General features: G+C 38.0%; 1 protein-coding gene across 2 annotated transcripts in view; it reads right to left on the bottom strand.

Moving 5' to 3' along the window:
* Positions 1–16,039, bottom strand: part of ANKMY2 (ankyrin repeat and MYND domain containing 2) — a 38,469-nt gene that overhangs the window by 14,620 nt on the left and 7,810 nt on the right. For both annotated transcript variants that reach the window (XM_018047354.1, XM_005678993.3), the window contains exons 2-5: positions 14,749–14,813; positions 8,700–8,838; positions 5,718–5,816; positions 77–237 (exon numbers count right to left, since the gene is read on the bottom strand). In XM_018047354.1, coding sequence (XP_017902843.1) covers positions 77–237; positions 5,718–5,816; positions 8,700–8,838; positions 14,749–14,813 — 464 coding nt within the window. The remainder of the gene's footprint in view (positions 1–76; positions 238–5,717; positions 5,817–8,699; positions 8,839–14,748; positions 14,814–16,039) is intronic.

The raw sequence follows: 16,039 nt of genomic DNA, 5'->3' as shown, positions 1-16,039 counted from the left end.
TGTGTGTGCACGCGCGCACACACACACACACACACACACAATTTAAATAGAAAGCAAATACGATAAACTACAGTACCTTGACAGGATGAAGATTTGTTGTAGTGATAATTTTGTGCAGTGGGCCTGCCAACTTTGGGGGCAGTTTTGGTTCTTTATCCAGTCCCTGGGGCTTAGTGTAATAATCCAGTTTCTCTCGAGGAAAGAAATTGTTGATTATAGTCACACAATCATGTTGACCTTTTAATAGGAAAATAGAAAATGTATTGTTTTATCATTCAAAATTAGACATTTTCCATTTTTTCATTACATTGTTCTGTTTTCTGAAGTAAACATGTGTCAATGTCCTTAACTTTTCAGAGAGTAGAGGAGGAGGGGAGAGGTAAAATATTTTAGGAAACATCTATAAGCATGCTTTTCGAAGTCAAGAAATAATCCCCTTTTAAAGACACAGAATCTACAATACATAAGAAGATTATGCAGATAACAACAATAATAAAAAAGCAGTGTTCTACTTAAAATTGGCCCTAAGTATTTAATAAAAGTTGCACATAATTTAAATGTTTCTTCTTCCACTCCTACACAAATGATGTTCCTTCTTCCCTAATCACATCTGGCTTTCTTTACACAAAATTTAAATTTATTCTGTATTAAGTATCTTATTGTCATTATAATTACTACCCATTTTGTTAAGCTAATCTCTCCTCCCCTAGGATTTGAGAAAAGCTTGGCCTTTTTGTGAAATGAATTAGAGAAAAAGCTTTTGCTTCCATAAGCTTGGGATCCACACGCTTGGGATCCACACTGTAGCTCCTCATAGATCCCTGTGCCACTTTTGGAAGCCAATCCCCAGAGGTAAACACTGTTCTAGGAAAGCAGAACCTTCCCTGGAGAAGCTGGTGGCCTGCTGCTTCCTCCCCGCTGGCTCCCTCTCCACTACTTCTCTGGAGCAAGAAGTGGCCCCTCTGGACAAGCAGGGCACATCTGCAACTGCAGGCTTTTCCAGGAATCTCTGCAAAACAGACTTCTTCCTCCTTTCTGCCTGATGAGAGCTGAAAGAGTCCTGTGGAGCAGCCCCAGATGCCAGGGCCCTGGGAGAGGGGTCTGCTCTGGGTGGCCTGTGTGGCCCCTGCCCACTTGTGTATGGTCCAGGGAGCATCTGCTCAATCCTGATGACAGTAGGTGACTTGCAGGGGGACTGCACTGTGGGCCAGGTGGATCTTTGAGGCTGGTCAAGTTCTCAGCTTGCCCAAGAGTTCGAGGATAAGCCAAGAGTTGTCTGTCAGCAGAGGCTGAAATATTTCCTGGTTTGTTGACCCTGGGCCCAGAGGTATAGAGAGATGGCACAGCCCTTCACGGCTCCATGACCCTGTCAGCTTTACCTGACTGCCTAGGAGATGCAGACCCGATTGGATCCAATCTCGAAAGACTACGCAATGTCTCCAACAGAGGGCCTCTTCCGTGGAACAGGTACTATAACATCCACTACAACCACTCACAACCAAACCATAAAGACAACCACCAAAGAATACGTAAGCAGATCAATTGCTGTATGTAAAGAGACTCTCATGGACCACGGAGAAATCCCATTTTTAGAAGTTAATAGACGAACTGAGAAGGGCAATCCTGGTTACAATGGAGAACTAAAATAGTCATGCAGAAGATGAGGTAGATAAAATATCTCAAAATAGATTAAAAATTAGGATCTAGAAATCTACAGGATTTCTATACTACAGGAAAGATGAGAGAGCTGAAAAAAACAGAACCAGGGGGAAAAAAAGGAAAACAAAAGAAATGGATGGAGAATTAATAATTAAACAAATGATAAAAACAACACAGTCATGATTTGAAAGCAAATTTTAGTAGTGATCACATATCATTTTTGGTGTTTGATGCTATTTGTAAATACTGAGACATCACTTTCTTTTTCTTTTTTTAAACCAAAATCTCCATTATATATATATATATCTTGAGAAGTCAAACAGTAACAAGAAATACTAAATATAAAGTGTTCTGTTTGGAAAGATCATTTCTACCTACATACTTTTCAAGAAGGGAGGAAAACGACAATCAAGCAAATATATTGCAGGCAACATGTAAAGATGACAGGACCAAAACTAACACAGATAACAGTGTGCAGGGATTTACAGCTGCACAGGTAGCGAGTACAGATGAAGACAAACTGCACTGCCGTTTCAAGACACCAGGGAAGCTCTAAAACACATCCAGCTTTAATAAAAAGAAAGATGTTCCTGTTAAAAAAAAAAAAAAAAGATACTTTAAAAAAGCTTCTCAACATATACAGAGACCTAGGAAAATTTGAAGTTAAAAGAATCAGCGGGAGAAAAACATAGACTTAGCTTGTAACTACATCTTCTCATCAGTCCCCTAATTAGGATACTCAGAAAAAGCCTTGTTAGCAGTTGGAAATATCTGTGCATAAAAATAATGGCTATATAATAATGACACCATCACAGGACTAAACGTTTCTTAAAATTACACCTTTGTGAAAAGGGAAAAAACGTGTTATTTTTTTTCAAGATTTATCTTTCTCATTTTAGATATTGCTTAGGTTATTCTGATATTTTAAATAATCCACCAATAATTTCTGTTAGAGTGATATACAGGAGAAGGAAATGGCACCCCACTCCAGTACTCTTGCCTGGAAAATCCCATGGACGGAGGAGCCTGGTGGGCTGCAGTCCATGGGGTTGCAAAGAGTCAGACACGACTGAGCGACTTCATTTTCACTTTTCACTTTCACGCACTGGAGAAGGAAATGGCAACCCACTCCAGTGTTCTTGCCTGGAGAATCCCAGGGACGGGGGAGCCTGGTGGGCTGCCGTCTATGGGGTCACACAGAGTCGGACATGACTGAAGCGACTTAGCAGCAGCAGCAGCAGAGTGATTTATATATATATTTAAAGTTTTTCTTTGTAAGTTCTTAACGTATATTTAATTTTTTATAACTGAAATTATTAAATATTTAGCTTTATTAGTTTTTAATTTATGAATTGGGAATACATGCAAATAAAACAGTACTATTTATATAGAAAATAAATGCTAGGAGTGGGAGCTGGGTGGCGACCACTTTGGGTTCCATCATTACTGTCACTGGACTTCAGTCTTCTAGACTAAATGGGCTCACTGAGTCAGTCCTAGGCAGGATTAATGAGAACATAAATACAATCAGACACATCCAGTACAATTTTTTTACTTTCAAGGGTAAACTGAAATTGAAACACACTTCTAGCGTAAGAAACGAAAAGCTGACAAAGACAAATCACATTCGCAAAACCAGGATTTAGAAAACTGTGGAGTAATGTCTACATATAAGACAACAGAGCAGTGATACCAGAATCATGGAACAAGCCAAGACATAACTTGCATTTCAGAGAAGAAGACAGCTTTGGTTATGATGTGTTTCAAACCATGTGCAACCTATGTACCATCTGAGAAGGTCCTATAATGAGAACAATGTTCAAGGTGGAGCAAGGAGAAAAGAGAGTGTGGAGAAAGAACAACAGCCCTTGGTAGCAGGGACAGTTAATCCAAATGGGCAGAGACAGCATGACAGAGAGATTATACTGTAGATGGTGGGGACTGCTAAAGGAGAAGGAGCACACCGTGGATGACATTCTAATGATATATTGGTACTAAAAATTCTAGACTGTCTCAGCCAAGGCCACAGCTCATGGTAGTGGTAGAGGAGGAAAGGAAAGTCCTGATGCCTGACAAACACAGAGAATGTGGAGAAATAAACTGAGTTTTAATGATTTCATCTTGTTGGGGTTGCTGAGCCAGACATCCTGGAATGTGAAGTCAAGTGGGCCTTAGAAAGCATCACTACAAACAAAGCTAGCGGAGGTGATGGAATTCCAGTTGAGCTATTTCAAATCCTCAAAGATGATGCTGTGAAAGTGCTGCACTCAATATGCCAGCAAATTTGGAACACTCAGCAGTGGACACAGGACTGGAAAAGGTCAGTAGTTTTCATTCCAATCCCAAAGAAAGACAATGCCAACGAATGTTCAAACTACCGCACAATTGCACTCATCTCACATGCTAGTAAAGTAATGCTCAAAATTCTCCAAGCCACGCTTCAGCAATACGTGAACCTTGAACTTCCTGATGTTGAAGCTGGTTTTAGAAAAGGCAGAGGAACCAGAGATCAAATTGCCAACATCTGCTGGATCATGGAAAAAGCAAGAGAGTTTCAGAAAAACATCTATTTCTGCTTTATTAACTATGCCAAAGCCTTTGACTATGTGGATCACAATAAACTGTGGAAAATTCTGAAAGAGATGGGAATACCAGACCACCTGACCTGCCTCTTGAGAAATCTGTATGCAGGTCAGGAAGCAACAGTTAGAACTGGACATGGAACAACAGACTGGTTCCAAATAGGAAAAGCAGGACGTCAAGGCTGTATATTGCCACCCTGCTTATTTAACTTATATGCAGAGTACATCATGAGAAATGCTGGACTGGAAGAAGCATAAGCTGAAATCAAGATTGCGGGGAGAAATATCAATAACCTTAGATATGCAGATGACACCACGCTTATGGTAGAAAGTGAAGAGGAACTAAAAAGCCTCTTGATGAAAGTGAAAGTGGAGAGTGAAAAAGTTGGCTTAAAGCTCAACATTCAGAAAATGAAGATCATGGCATCTGGTCTCATCACTTCATGGGAAATAGATGAGGAAACAGTGGAAACAGTGTCAGACTTTATTTTGGGGGGCTCCAGAATCACTGCAGATGGTGACTGCAGACATGAAATTAAAAGACGCTTATTCCTTAGAAGAAAAGTTATGACCAACCTAGATAGCATATTCAAAAGCAGAGACATTACTTTGCTGACTAAGGTCCGTCTAGTCAAGGCTATGGTTTTTCCCGTGGTCATGTATGGATGTGAGAGTTGGACTGTGAAGAAGGCTGAGCGCCAAAGAATTCATGCGTTTGAACTGTGGTGTTGAAGAAGACTCTTCAGAGTCCCTTGGACTGCAAGGAGATCCAAGCAGTCCATTCTGAAGGAGATCAACCCTGGGATTTCTTTGAAGGAATGATACTAAAGCTGAAACATCAGTACTTTGGCCACCTCATGCGAAGAGTTGACTCATTAGAAAAGACTCTGATGCTGGGAGGGATTGGGGGCAGGAGGAGAAGGGGACAACAGAGGATGAGACGGCTAGATGGCATCACTGACTCGATGGAGGTGAGTCTAAGTGAACTCCGGGAGTTGGTGATGGACAGGCAGGCCTGGCGTGCTGGAATTCACGGGGTTGCAAAGAGTCGGACACGACTGAGCGACTGAACTGAACTGAACTGAACTGAACCATTATCCTGAAGATCAGAATCATTAAGTAACTTCCTATTAGGTGGTACAAACAGAATTCAACCCAGATCATTGACTCCACAGTTCTTATTCTTAAATACTAGGTTTAACTACTTCCTTAGAGGAGTAAACTATTCTCATTTATGCATTTGACTGCAACAGAAAGGCCTTGCCACACTCTCTGTCTCAGAGTGGAAATTTGAAAAAGCTTGTTCTTGTTCTCCAAAATGTCATTCGGTGTTTCATTAGGTTAGACAAAACTGTAAACATTTGCTTTTTTAAAAGGACACATGACAGTATTTACACTCTGAGAAGCAAAGTGGCATTTTTTTCCACGGGGGAAATTTGGGGTATAACCTAATGTAAAACTGTCCTAAAAACTCACCCACAAAGGCTGCCATCTGAGCTGCTGTTCTTCCTACAGAGTTGACAACATCTGTTTCGGCACCAGCTTCTAGCATTACCCACGTGATGTCTTTATTACCTACAGTTAAAAACAGACATTTGTTAAAAATAAGGAATGCCCAATTCAAATACTGCCTTTTAAATAATCCATACTCTTTTTTCTCCCAATTAGTTTCAGATTTCTATCTAGTGGATATTTTCATTTTTCGCAAAATATTTATCATAACTATAGTAAAAAGTAAAATGCGACAGAACCCACAGAAAAATCAACCTTATTTTCTGGAAAAGAATAGAAAACACTGAAGTAGTACAAAAATGGCACAGAACTGAATATCACTTTTTTTAAAAACAAGACAAAGTATGTTTTTCCTTGCTTAGTATAAAGTCAAAACAAAATAACAACAAAAACAAAGGCAGAAAAAAGAAAATGAATGAAAGCCCTCACTAATGTCTACTAACTCATCCCCTCCCTTACTCCTAGAGGCCCTGAGATAACTGCTGATGGTTGAGGACCTATCTTTCTGCGCTTTGTCCTGTTTAAACATTCACAGTTATTTCATTTGCATTCTTTGACTATAGGAATCATTACAGATCGTTTGCTATTATAAACTACGCTCAGTGAATAGCATTTTCCATTACTTTTTGCAAGGATGAATTATAATTTCCTTAGGAACAGTTCCTGGAAAACATTGTAGGATCAAAGGTTATGTACATTTTAAATGCATTTTACCAGGCAGCCTCCCAGCAAGTTAGGCTCATGTGCACTTCCCAATACAGTGCACAAAAGTTCCCACGCCAATGCTAGGCTTTATTTCTCCTCTTTAACCTCTGCCAATACTGTAAGTGGAAAACTATCATTTGTTGCCCTAATCTGATATTCTCTGATTGTTCGTGGAGCGGGTTTGAGTTTTTTAGTCAGTTGTATTTCTTTTGTTTCTGTTCAATTTTCTAATTGTCTACTGTCGTATTTGTTGTTTTTCCAATTGATTTATAAGAACCCTATATATATAATGATATCGCCCTTTAAGATGTTCAAGCTGGATTTAGAAAAGGCAGAGGAACCAGAGATTAAATTGTCAACATCCACTGATTCATTGAAAAAGCAAGAGAATACCAGAAAAACGTCTACTTCTGCTTTATTCACCATGCCAAAACCTTTGACTGTGTGGATCACAACAAACTGTAGAAAATTCTTAAAGAGATGAAAACACCAGACCACCTGACCTGCCTCCTGAGAAATCTGTATGCAGGTCAAGAGGCAACAGTTAGAACTGGACATGGAACTACAGACAGTTCCAAATTGGGAGAGGAGTACGTCAAGGCTGTATACTGTCACCCTGCTTATTTAACTTATATGCAGAGTACCTCATGAGAAACGCTGGGCTGGAAGAAGCACAAGCTGGAATCAAGATTGCCGGGAGAAATATCAATAACCTCAGATATGCAGATGACACCACCCTTATGGCAGAAAGTGAAGAGGAACTAAAAAGCCTCTTGATGAAAGTGAAAGAGGAGAGTGAAAAAGTTGGCTTAAAGCTCAACATTCAGAAAATGAAGATCATGGCATCTGGTCCTCAGTTCATGGCAAACAGATGGGGAAACAATAGAAACAGTGAGAGACTTTATTTTTGGGGCTCCAAAATCACTGCAGATGGTGATTGAAGCCATGAAATTAAAAGATACTTGCTCCTTGAAAGAAAAGCTATAACCAACCTAGACAGCATATTAAAAAGCAGAGACATTACTTTGCTAACAAAGGTCAACCTAGTCAAAGCTGTGGGTTTTTCAGTAGTCACGTATGGATGTGAGAGTAGGACCATAAAGAAAGCTGAGTGCCAAATAATTGATGCTTTTGAATTGTGGTGTTGGAGAAGACTCTTGAGAGTCCCTTGGACTGGAAGGAGATCAAACCAGTCCATCCTAAAGGAAATCAGGCCTGAATATTCATTGGAAGGACTGATATTGAAGCTGAAACTCCAATATTTTGGCCACCTGATGCAAAGAACTGACTCACTAGAAAAGACACTGATGCTAGGAAAGATTGAAGGCAGGAGGAAAAGGGGACGACAGAGGATGAAATGATTGGATGGCATCACCAACTCAATGGACATGAATTTGAGTAAGCTCCGGGAGTTGGTGATGGACAGGGAAGCCTGGCATGCTGCAGTCCATGGGGTCACAAAGAGTCGGACACGACTGAGTGACTGAACTGAACTGAACAGCCTTTAAGACATGTAATAACTATTTTCCATATTGTTTAAATTTTAAATTAAATGTAGGGTATTTTCTACATATGGAAAAATTAAGATTTTATGTAATCAAATTAGGCACTGTTGCCCTTTTTGAAGCCTATATTTTATGTTATGCTTAGAAATGCCTTCCAGTTTTAGGATTATAAAATTACAGATTACTGCTTTCAAAGCATGATAATATTATATCACATATTTTCTTAAAAACTGTAACAAGTGCAGATAATTCCACTTAATTTTAGATACTTTCCAAATTGTCTTCATTCACAAATTATAAGAAACATGAATCAGAGTAAGTTTCTAAACAGATCACCCTATTTCATACAGAAATGTCAGTGAAGCAAATTGCTCTATCATAGCAGCTATTGTGTCAACAGAACAACAAAGAAGCTTCAGTGTTACTTCAAAATAAAAACCTATAGAACATCAAAGGAACTAACTTGTAAGAATAACAGATCAAGCTTCATGACTCTAAACAAAGCATACCATCAACAGAATCAGGTGATTTAAATAACTGAAGAAACATCACCAAATTAACTATGTAACATATTTCACACACTGTACCTTTTCAAAACCAATTCCCATCACGTCTTTCCATAAGACATGATCTTAAAATTACTACAACAAAAACACACTTAATGAAAAAATATACATATAAGAAATTTTTACAGGTGACTATTATTAATGTATTAGAATAAATGCTAAAACTTCACCAGAAAGTGCAGCAAACATGAGGGCTGTGTATCCATGTTCATGTTGATGACAATTTACATCAGCTCCATGTCGTAAAAGTAATTTGCACATATCAAGTTTTCCTTTATATGCAGCATGCATTAGAGGAGTCATTCCATTCTTTAACAGAAAGGGAAAAAATATTAATTTTACTTATTTACCTTTCCCCCACCTATGAACAATTTATGCAATTAAGTTAGAACACAAAATAAAATGAATTAATAAAACCATTTTTATAATCTATATTTTTATACTCACTTCCCACTTGGATCTTCTATAAACTGCTGAGGAAAAAAGATAGTTTCACTGGAGCCTATTATACAGAGTGAAGTAAGCCAGAAAGAAAAACACCAATACAGTATACTAACGCATATATATGGAATTTAGAAAGATCGTAACGATAACCCTGTATGTGAGACAGCAAAAGAGACACAGATGTATAGAACAGCCTTTTGGACTCTGTGGGAGAGGGTGAGGGTGGGATGATTTGTGAGAATGGCATTGAAACATGTATACTATCATATGTGAAACCAATCGCCAGTCCAGGTTCGATGCTGGATACAGGATGCTTGGGGCTGGTGCACTGGGATGACCTAGAGGGATGGGATGGGGTGGGAGGTGGGAGGGGTGTTCAGGATGGGGAACACGTGTACACCCGTGGTGGATTCATGTCAATGTATGGCAAAACCAATACAATATTGTAAAGTAATTAGCCTCCAATTAAAATAAATAAATTTATATTAAAAAATTTTTTAAAGAAAAAAGATAGTTTCATTACCTCAGCTTTTCAACAGATTAGCAAACAGATTCAGAGAAGAATCGCTCAACCTCACTTAACTAATAAAATGGCCAGGGCAAGACTGAAACTAAATTTATCAGAGCTCTCATCTTGCCTACACATAGCTCTTGAAGAAACAAATGGAACAAAGAGATACAAATGCACTACAAAAGAAAGAAAAGTAAGGAAAAACCTTAAAATAAATAGAATACATATCAAGGGGAAAGTTGAATATGGAATATCCATAGCATGGAATATTATTATGTACTGATTGAATTCATCTGTATTTACTGAAGAAATCTTCATGAATTACTACTGCCAATGAGAACAACAAGATGCAGGAAATGTATATTAAAGTGCCCTCATTTTTAAAACAATGATCCTCAAAATCACATTTATATTTCAATCATAAATATGATTTGGTCATATATATGATTATATGAATATGGAGAAATGATCAGTAGTATTTACACTAGGCCACACTGTTTAGTCTCCACATGTTTTGTCCATATCCAATGAACATCCAACCTTCTATGTTAAGTATCTAAAACCACTTGGCGGATAAATAAATGAGCTGTTTCCTATACGTAAATTTTCTCGGAACCCAGGAGAGACTCTCTGAGTGCTGGAATTTCAGTTGTTTTGGGTGAAAACCTCTCTAAAATATATAATCTCATTTTTGGCAAATTTTAGAGTACTAACATAATTTGAATTGTTTTTAATGATTCTAGACTATTCTTATGAACATAGTCCTCAATATTATCAGAGGTTATGTTGACGTGAGAATTATTGGGAGGTTGTACAAGAGGCAACTTAGTAGGAATAGTCAAAGTTTCTTGGCAGTAGTAATGGGAAAATAATAAGGGAGTAGTTTTAAATACTTTAGATATGATGACATTAAAAATAACTAAAGTTTCTCTCTCATAACTCTTAAAGAATTCATCAATATTAGTCTAAGTTATAATTCTATTATCATTAAAAAAAGCATTCATTCAGCAAATACTTACCAAGTGCCTAAGCTATGTCAGGCAAACCTATGCACTGTGGGTAGCAATGAACAAAGCCCAAGCCCCTAAAGTCTAAGTCCTGGGCACTTAAATTTTAGTAGGGGTGACAAGGCAGATGGTGATAAGAAGCGCTATAGGGAGACAACACTGCATAAGCGGGAGAGGGAATGCCAGAAGGTTAGAGGAGGTTATTATTTTTAAAAGGACAGTCAAAGAATAGGCCTCTGACAAGGTGGCATTTTGAATAAAGTCCTGGAGGAAGGATGTAAATACTGAATAACTAGAAGAAGAATGGGCTCCCCGAGTGGTTCAGTGGCAAGGAATCCTCCTGCCAGAGCAAGAGATGCAGGTTTGATTCCTGGGTCAGGAAGATTCCCTGGAGAAGGAAATGGCAACCCACTCCAGTATTCTTGCTTGGAAATCCCATGGATAAAGGAGCCTGGTGCACTACAGTCCATGGGGTTGCAAAGAGCTGGACACAGCTCAGCAACTAAACAGACAAGAATGCTTCAGTAAAGAGACTGCAAGAGTAAAACTCTTAGGTGTTCTGTGTTCAAGGAATACCTAGGAGGCCAAAGCTGTGTGCAGCTCACTCATAGCATGTCCAGGACCTCTTTGTCTCGATCCCAGTGCTCCTAGCGTGTGTTAGTCACTCAGTTGTGTCCGACTCTTTGTGACCCCCATGGAGGGTAGCCCACCAGGTTCTTCTGTCCTTGGAATTCTCCAGACAAGAATACTGGAGTGGGCTGCCATTTCCTTCTCCAGATTTAAACATATAGAGGATAGTATAGTATAGGAGTGTGTCTAATGTTTTAAACATTAAATAGGATGCCAGTGCTTGTGGAGGGTTTCCAGAAACTTATTCTTTTATTAAGCTACAGAAGAGCCATCCTACCTTAATCTGTTAAAGAGTTTTTACCCTCAGTAGCTAAATTTTATCAAATACATTACAATATCTATTGAGATGATCTACATATTTCTCTTTTATGTTGTAAAATAGTGATTTACATACGATTTTCTAAACTGAATCATCCTGTCATTCTTGGAGAAACCTTACTTTGTTAAGTCTTATTATTCTTTTGATACACCACTGTATAAAGTTGCTAGTATTTTCTATAGTGTTTCTGAATCCTTATTTACAAAGTGCATTGAGCCCACAGTTTGCTTGGGCTTCTTCCTATTTTGGCATCAGCATTAAGATTATTTTATTAAAATGAGTTGGGCATCTGCCCGTATTTTTATGAATTAATGGTACAATCTGTGTAAAATGAGAATTAAATGGTCCTTGAACATTTTGTAAAACTTACTCAGGTCTGTAGCTTTAAAAGGTAGTTGGCAGTTATATACATTCACACAAATCTTTTTATTTTCCATTTTTATACTTCTATATGAGATGAATATGTTCATTTCAATGTTTCTACAAAAATCACTACTTTCATATAGGTTTCCAAATGAATTAGCTTAAACAAAAAAGTTATGACAATTTTTTTTCTCACTGCAGTTACGCTCTCACTTACTTCCTTGGTGTTTATACACATAATTTTCTTGCTTCTACTTTCCTAATTGTCTGTTTTGGGGGAAGGGGGGCAGGGGATCCTAAATTGATAACTTTGTTTTATCTTTTCTTTGTTAACAGTTTCACTGCCATAAGATTTACCCATTTAATGTTACAGTTAAATAATGTTTAGTATTTTCAGAGTGGTACAACTATCCCCACAATCAATTTTAGAACACTTTTGTCATACCCGAAAGAAACACCACGCCCACTGACAGGCGTTCCCATTGGCCCCTACCCAATCCCATCGCCCAGCCCCAGCCAACCACGAATCTGCTTTCTGTATCCTGGACTTGCTCATTTCTGAATTCTCCTATAAATGGAACCATATAAGATTCACAGTCTTGTCTGACTGGGTTCTTCTACTTGGCAGACTTTTACCTGACATTCACCACGTTGTAGCATGCACCAGGATGTCTTTCCTTTTTATAACTGAGTAATACTCCACTGCATAGATATACCATACTGTGTTTATCCACTTATCAGTTGACGGATGTTTTGAACTGTTTCCATCTTTGGCGCTTTGGCTGTTACGAATAATGCTGCTATACACATTCATGTTCAAAGTTTTTGTATTGCCATGTTTTATTTTTCTTATATACCTAGGATTGCTGTGTCATATGGTAACTCTTATGTTTAACCATTTAAGGAACTGTCAGCCCATTTTAAAGAGCAGCTGCACCATTTTACATTCCCACCAGCCAAGCATGAGGGTTCCAGTTTCTCTACATCCTCACCAATACTTGCTATCATCTCTTTTATTTTCACCATCCTAGTGGGTATAAAGTAGCCTCTCACTGCAGTTTTGATTTGCATTCCCCTGGCAGCTAATTTTGAGCCTTTTTTCATGTGCATATTGGCCATTTGTATGTTTTCTTTGGAGCAATGTCTATTTAGATCCTTTGCCCATTTTTAAATCGGGTGATTTGTAATTTTTATTATTGAGTTGTAGGGGTTCTTAACACACTTCAGTTACAAAGCCCTTACCAGATAGGATCTGTAAAACCATTCTGTGGGTTTTCTTTTTACTTTTTTGGATGGTGTGGTTTGAAGTACAAAGGTTTTCATTTTTGTTTTTTCTTTTGTTGCTTATGTTTAATGACTTTTTAAATTTTTTATTTCTATTTTATTTTTCTTAATTCATTTCCTATATTTTCTGAGTATACTATTTTTCATCTAATTTCATGAGCTCAAAGCTCAAAACACCACAAAGATTTAAAGTACAATAATAAATGCTACAAAATTTCCTCTGAATATGATTTTGGCCACATGACAGCAGTTTTTGATCAACAGTAGCTTTTGATAAATATTGTGCTTTCAGCTGTAAATAGTAGGTAATTTCTACTTCTATTTCTTCCTTTAGCCAAGAATTATTCAGAATTTTAGCAAGCATTCAGATTATATGTTTTATTATTTGAATCAAATTTTTATTTTCAGTGTTATATTACATTTGATGACCTTGTTCAAAATTAGCTAAAATTTTCCTGTACAAATTAGTATCATTCACAGGCAAATTTTTATCAGTGTTCCATGTAAAATGGAGACGTACTATTTCTGTCTTATACATAGTGCAGAGATTTGCTGCTGCTGCTGCTAAGTGGCTTCAGTTGTGTCCGACTCTGTGGGACGCCATAGACGGCAGCCCACGAGGCTCCGCCATCCCTGGGATTCTCCAGGCAAGAACACTGGAATGGGTTGCCATCTCCTTCTCCAATGCGTGAAAGTGAAAAGTGAAAGTGAAGTTGCTTAGTCATGTCTGACTCTTAGCGACCCCATGGACTGCAGCCCACCAGGCTCCTTTGTCCACCGGATTTTCCTGGCAAGAGTACTGGAGTGGGGTGCCATTGCCTTCTCCTGTTAGGTTATCCAATTTTCCAACCCTTGAATACTTCCACTTAACCAGAAGATGCTTTTGTGGTCTTACAAATTTCTCCTTTGATTTCCATCTTTTTCATTATGAACCTCAAAGCTTAAAGGCTTATTAGTGAAGGCTTAAGGTTGTCATGTTCTTGGAGGATTCTTAATGATCTATAGCAAAGAGTCTTCATCTTTTTTTTGTTTGTTGCTTTAGCTTTATTTTCTCTGATATTAATTTTGCTATCCATGTGTGGGTAAAGGGTTAACAAAACACTTCCTTTTCTGCATGAGAAACAGAAATTCAGTTAACTGTCTATAGTACTAGAACTGCCCTGCATAATTGTGTAGCTACTAGCCACACATGGCTAATGGCTGCCGTTCTGGACAGCTTGGAAGAGAAATTACCATCATCTCAGAAAGTTATTTTGGATAGCAACTGTTCTATAATGTAGAGTTTAGGTTCAGTTAACCTTCCCTAGAAGGAGACTTGCTGGATCGAAGGTATGCATGTTTAAAAACGAGAAATATTCTAAAAATTTTTTCCAGAATGTGACGTCAATTTATACCTAATCCATTAGCATATATAAATCCAGTGTTTCCCATACTTCATAAGAAATGATATAGTTTGGTTTAATTGTCACTTATTTGATTACCAGTAAAATTAAACATTAATTATATGCTATTTGTCTTTTGCAACCTGTCTTGCTGATATTTGCTTTAAAGCTTAATATAACTTGAGGACAAATGCTAGAAAACAACTCTTATTATTAGATTTTATACATTATCTATTCTCATAGGAAGTAAAACATCTTATTAAACATTTAAAATTTTACCTCATCCAAGCAGTTGACACGCACATTCTTGCTGCCTAACAATGTTCCAGCTTCTTGGATAGTACCTTAAAAAAAGAAAGAAAGAAAATGCAAAGTTTATTTATCTTTAGAAAAGAATCTAACACCAAGGAAACAAACTTTAAAGGATTATCTGTGAAACTAAGATGAGTCAGGTTAGGTTGTTAAGAAATAAAACATCGATCGCACAGTATTTCTTCCACAAAGTAATTATTCCCAAGAACAGATTCAGAGACTAAAATAGTTCCATCTTGCTTTTACTTCCACTGGCCTCAGAGTATATTAAATTGGCCGCATTTTCCTTTTGGCAGTAATACAAAAACCACAAGGCCTAAGACTTTTAATACTGAAACAAATCTTAAAGGGCATCTAATCCAACCCACCATCTAAAGCTTAAACTGCAGTCAATGTAATAACTGGGGTTCAAAATACAGTCAGTATTTATATACCTTGTCACCACTAGGCCCTGTGAATTGATGGCATGCTTGTAACAGAATTCTTGGTTTGGAAATGCTGAGGTAAATGTTATCTTTAAAGCCTGGTACTATATAAAAGTGCCGTTATGGCCAGGATTCAGACTTTCATACTGAAAGTCATCTGATATAAAACTAAAGGTCAGTTTCTGCAAATGTGTAAATAAGCTGTAATTGGGCCACAACTGTCAGGTTTTCCAGCCGTCTATAAGACATACTGACAGAAGCAAGCAGTCTCAGGAGAAAATGTTGCTATTACCACCATTAGTAGAAGCCAACCACATGTTCTGCCAAAAAATGTCTAGTGTGAAGGGGAACAGGATAATGAAATTGCACGTTCTCAGGGAGAAAGGATGAGCTAAGCCTCTCTTCTGAAAGGACATAGAAGAACTGAAGCATTCTCAATGAGGAATTATTTCTTCTTTTTAAATTTAGAATTATAGTTCAAGAATATGCTAAACTCTGCACTTCTTCCAGAGTTAAAGCTGGAAAGCAGACTCGAGTTTAGCCTGCTTCTTTCTACCTGATCTGCATCTTAGGCACATAATCTGAGTGCTCCTCACCAACAGAGGGGAGATACAGAAATGTCTCCTAGACTGAGGCTGCAACAGCTCGGCTGGGGAAATGTCAAGTGAGTGATCTGCAAGGCCCTGGACTATGACAGCCGTTCTGTCAATAGTTCGTTTGTCTGATCCTGCAGTCCATCTGAGAGGCAGTTGGTATCACTGGTTGAATGGCTACAGCTACAGAGAGAGAGGGGAAAGGCTTCAATTATGCAAGCACGTTCTATACAGAAGCTT

The sequence above is a fragment of the Capra hircus genome, chromosome 4 (assembly GCF_001704415.2).
Source record: "Capra hircus breed San Clemente chromosome 4, ASM170441v1, whole genome shotgun sequence".
Taxonomy (NCBI): Eukaryota; Metazoa; Chordata; class Mammalia; order Artiodactyla; family Bovidae; genus Capra; species Capra hircus.
The sequence above is the reverse complement of the archived record's forward strand: the minus strand, read 5'-3'. Positions and strand labels throughout refer to the sequence as shown.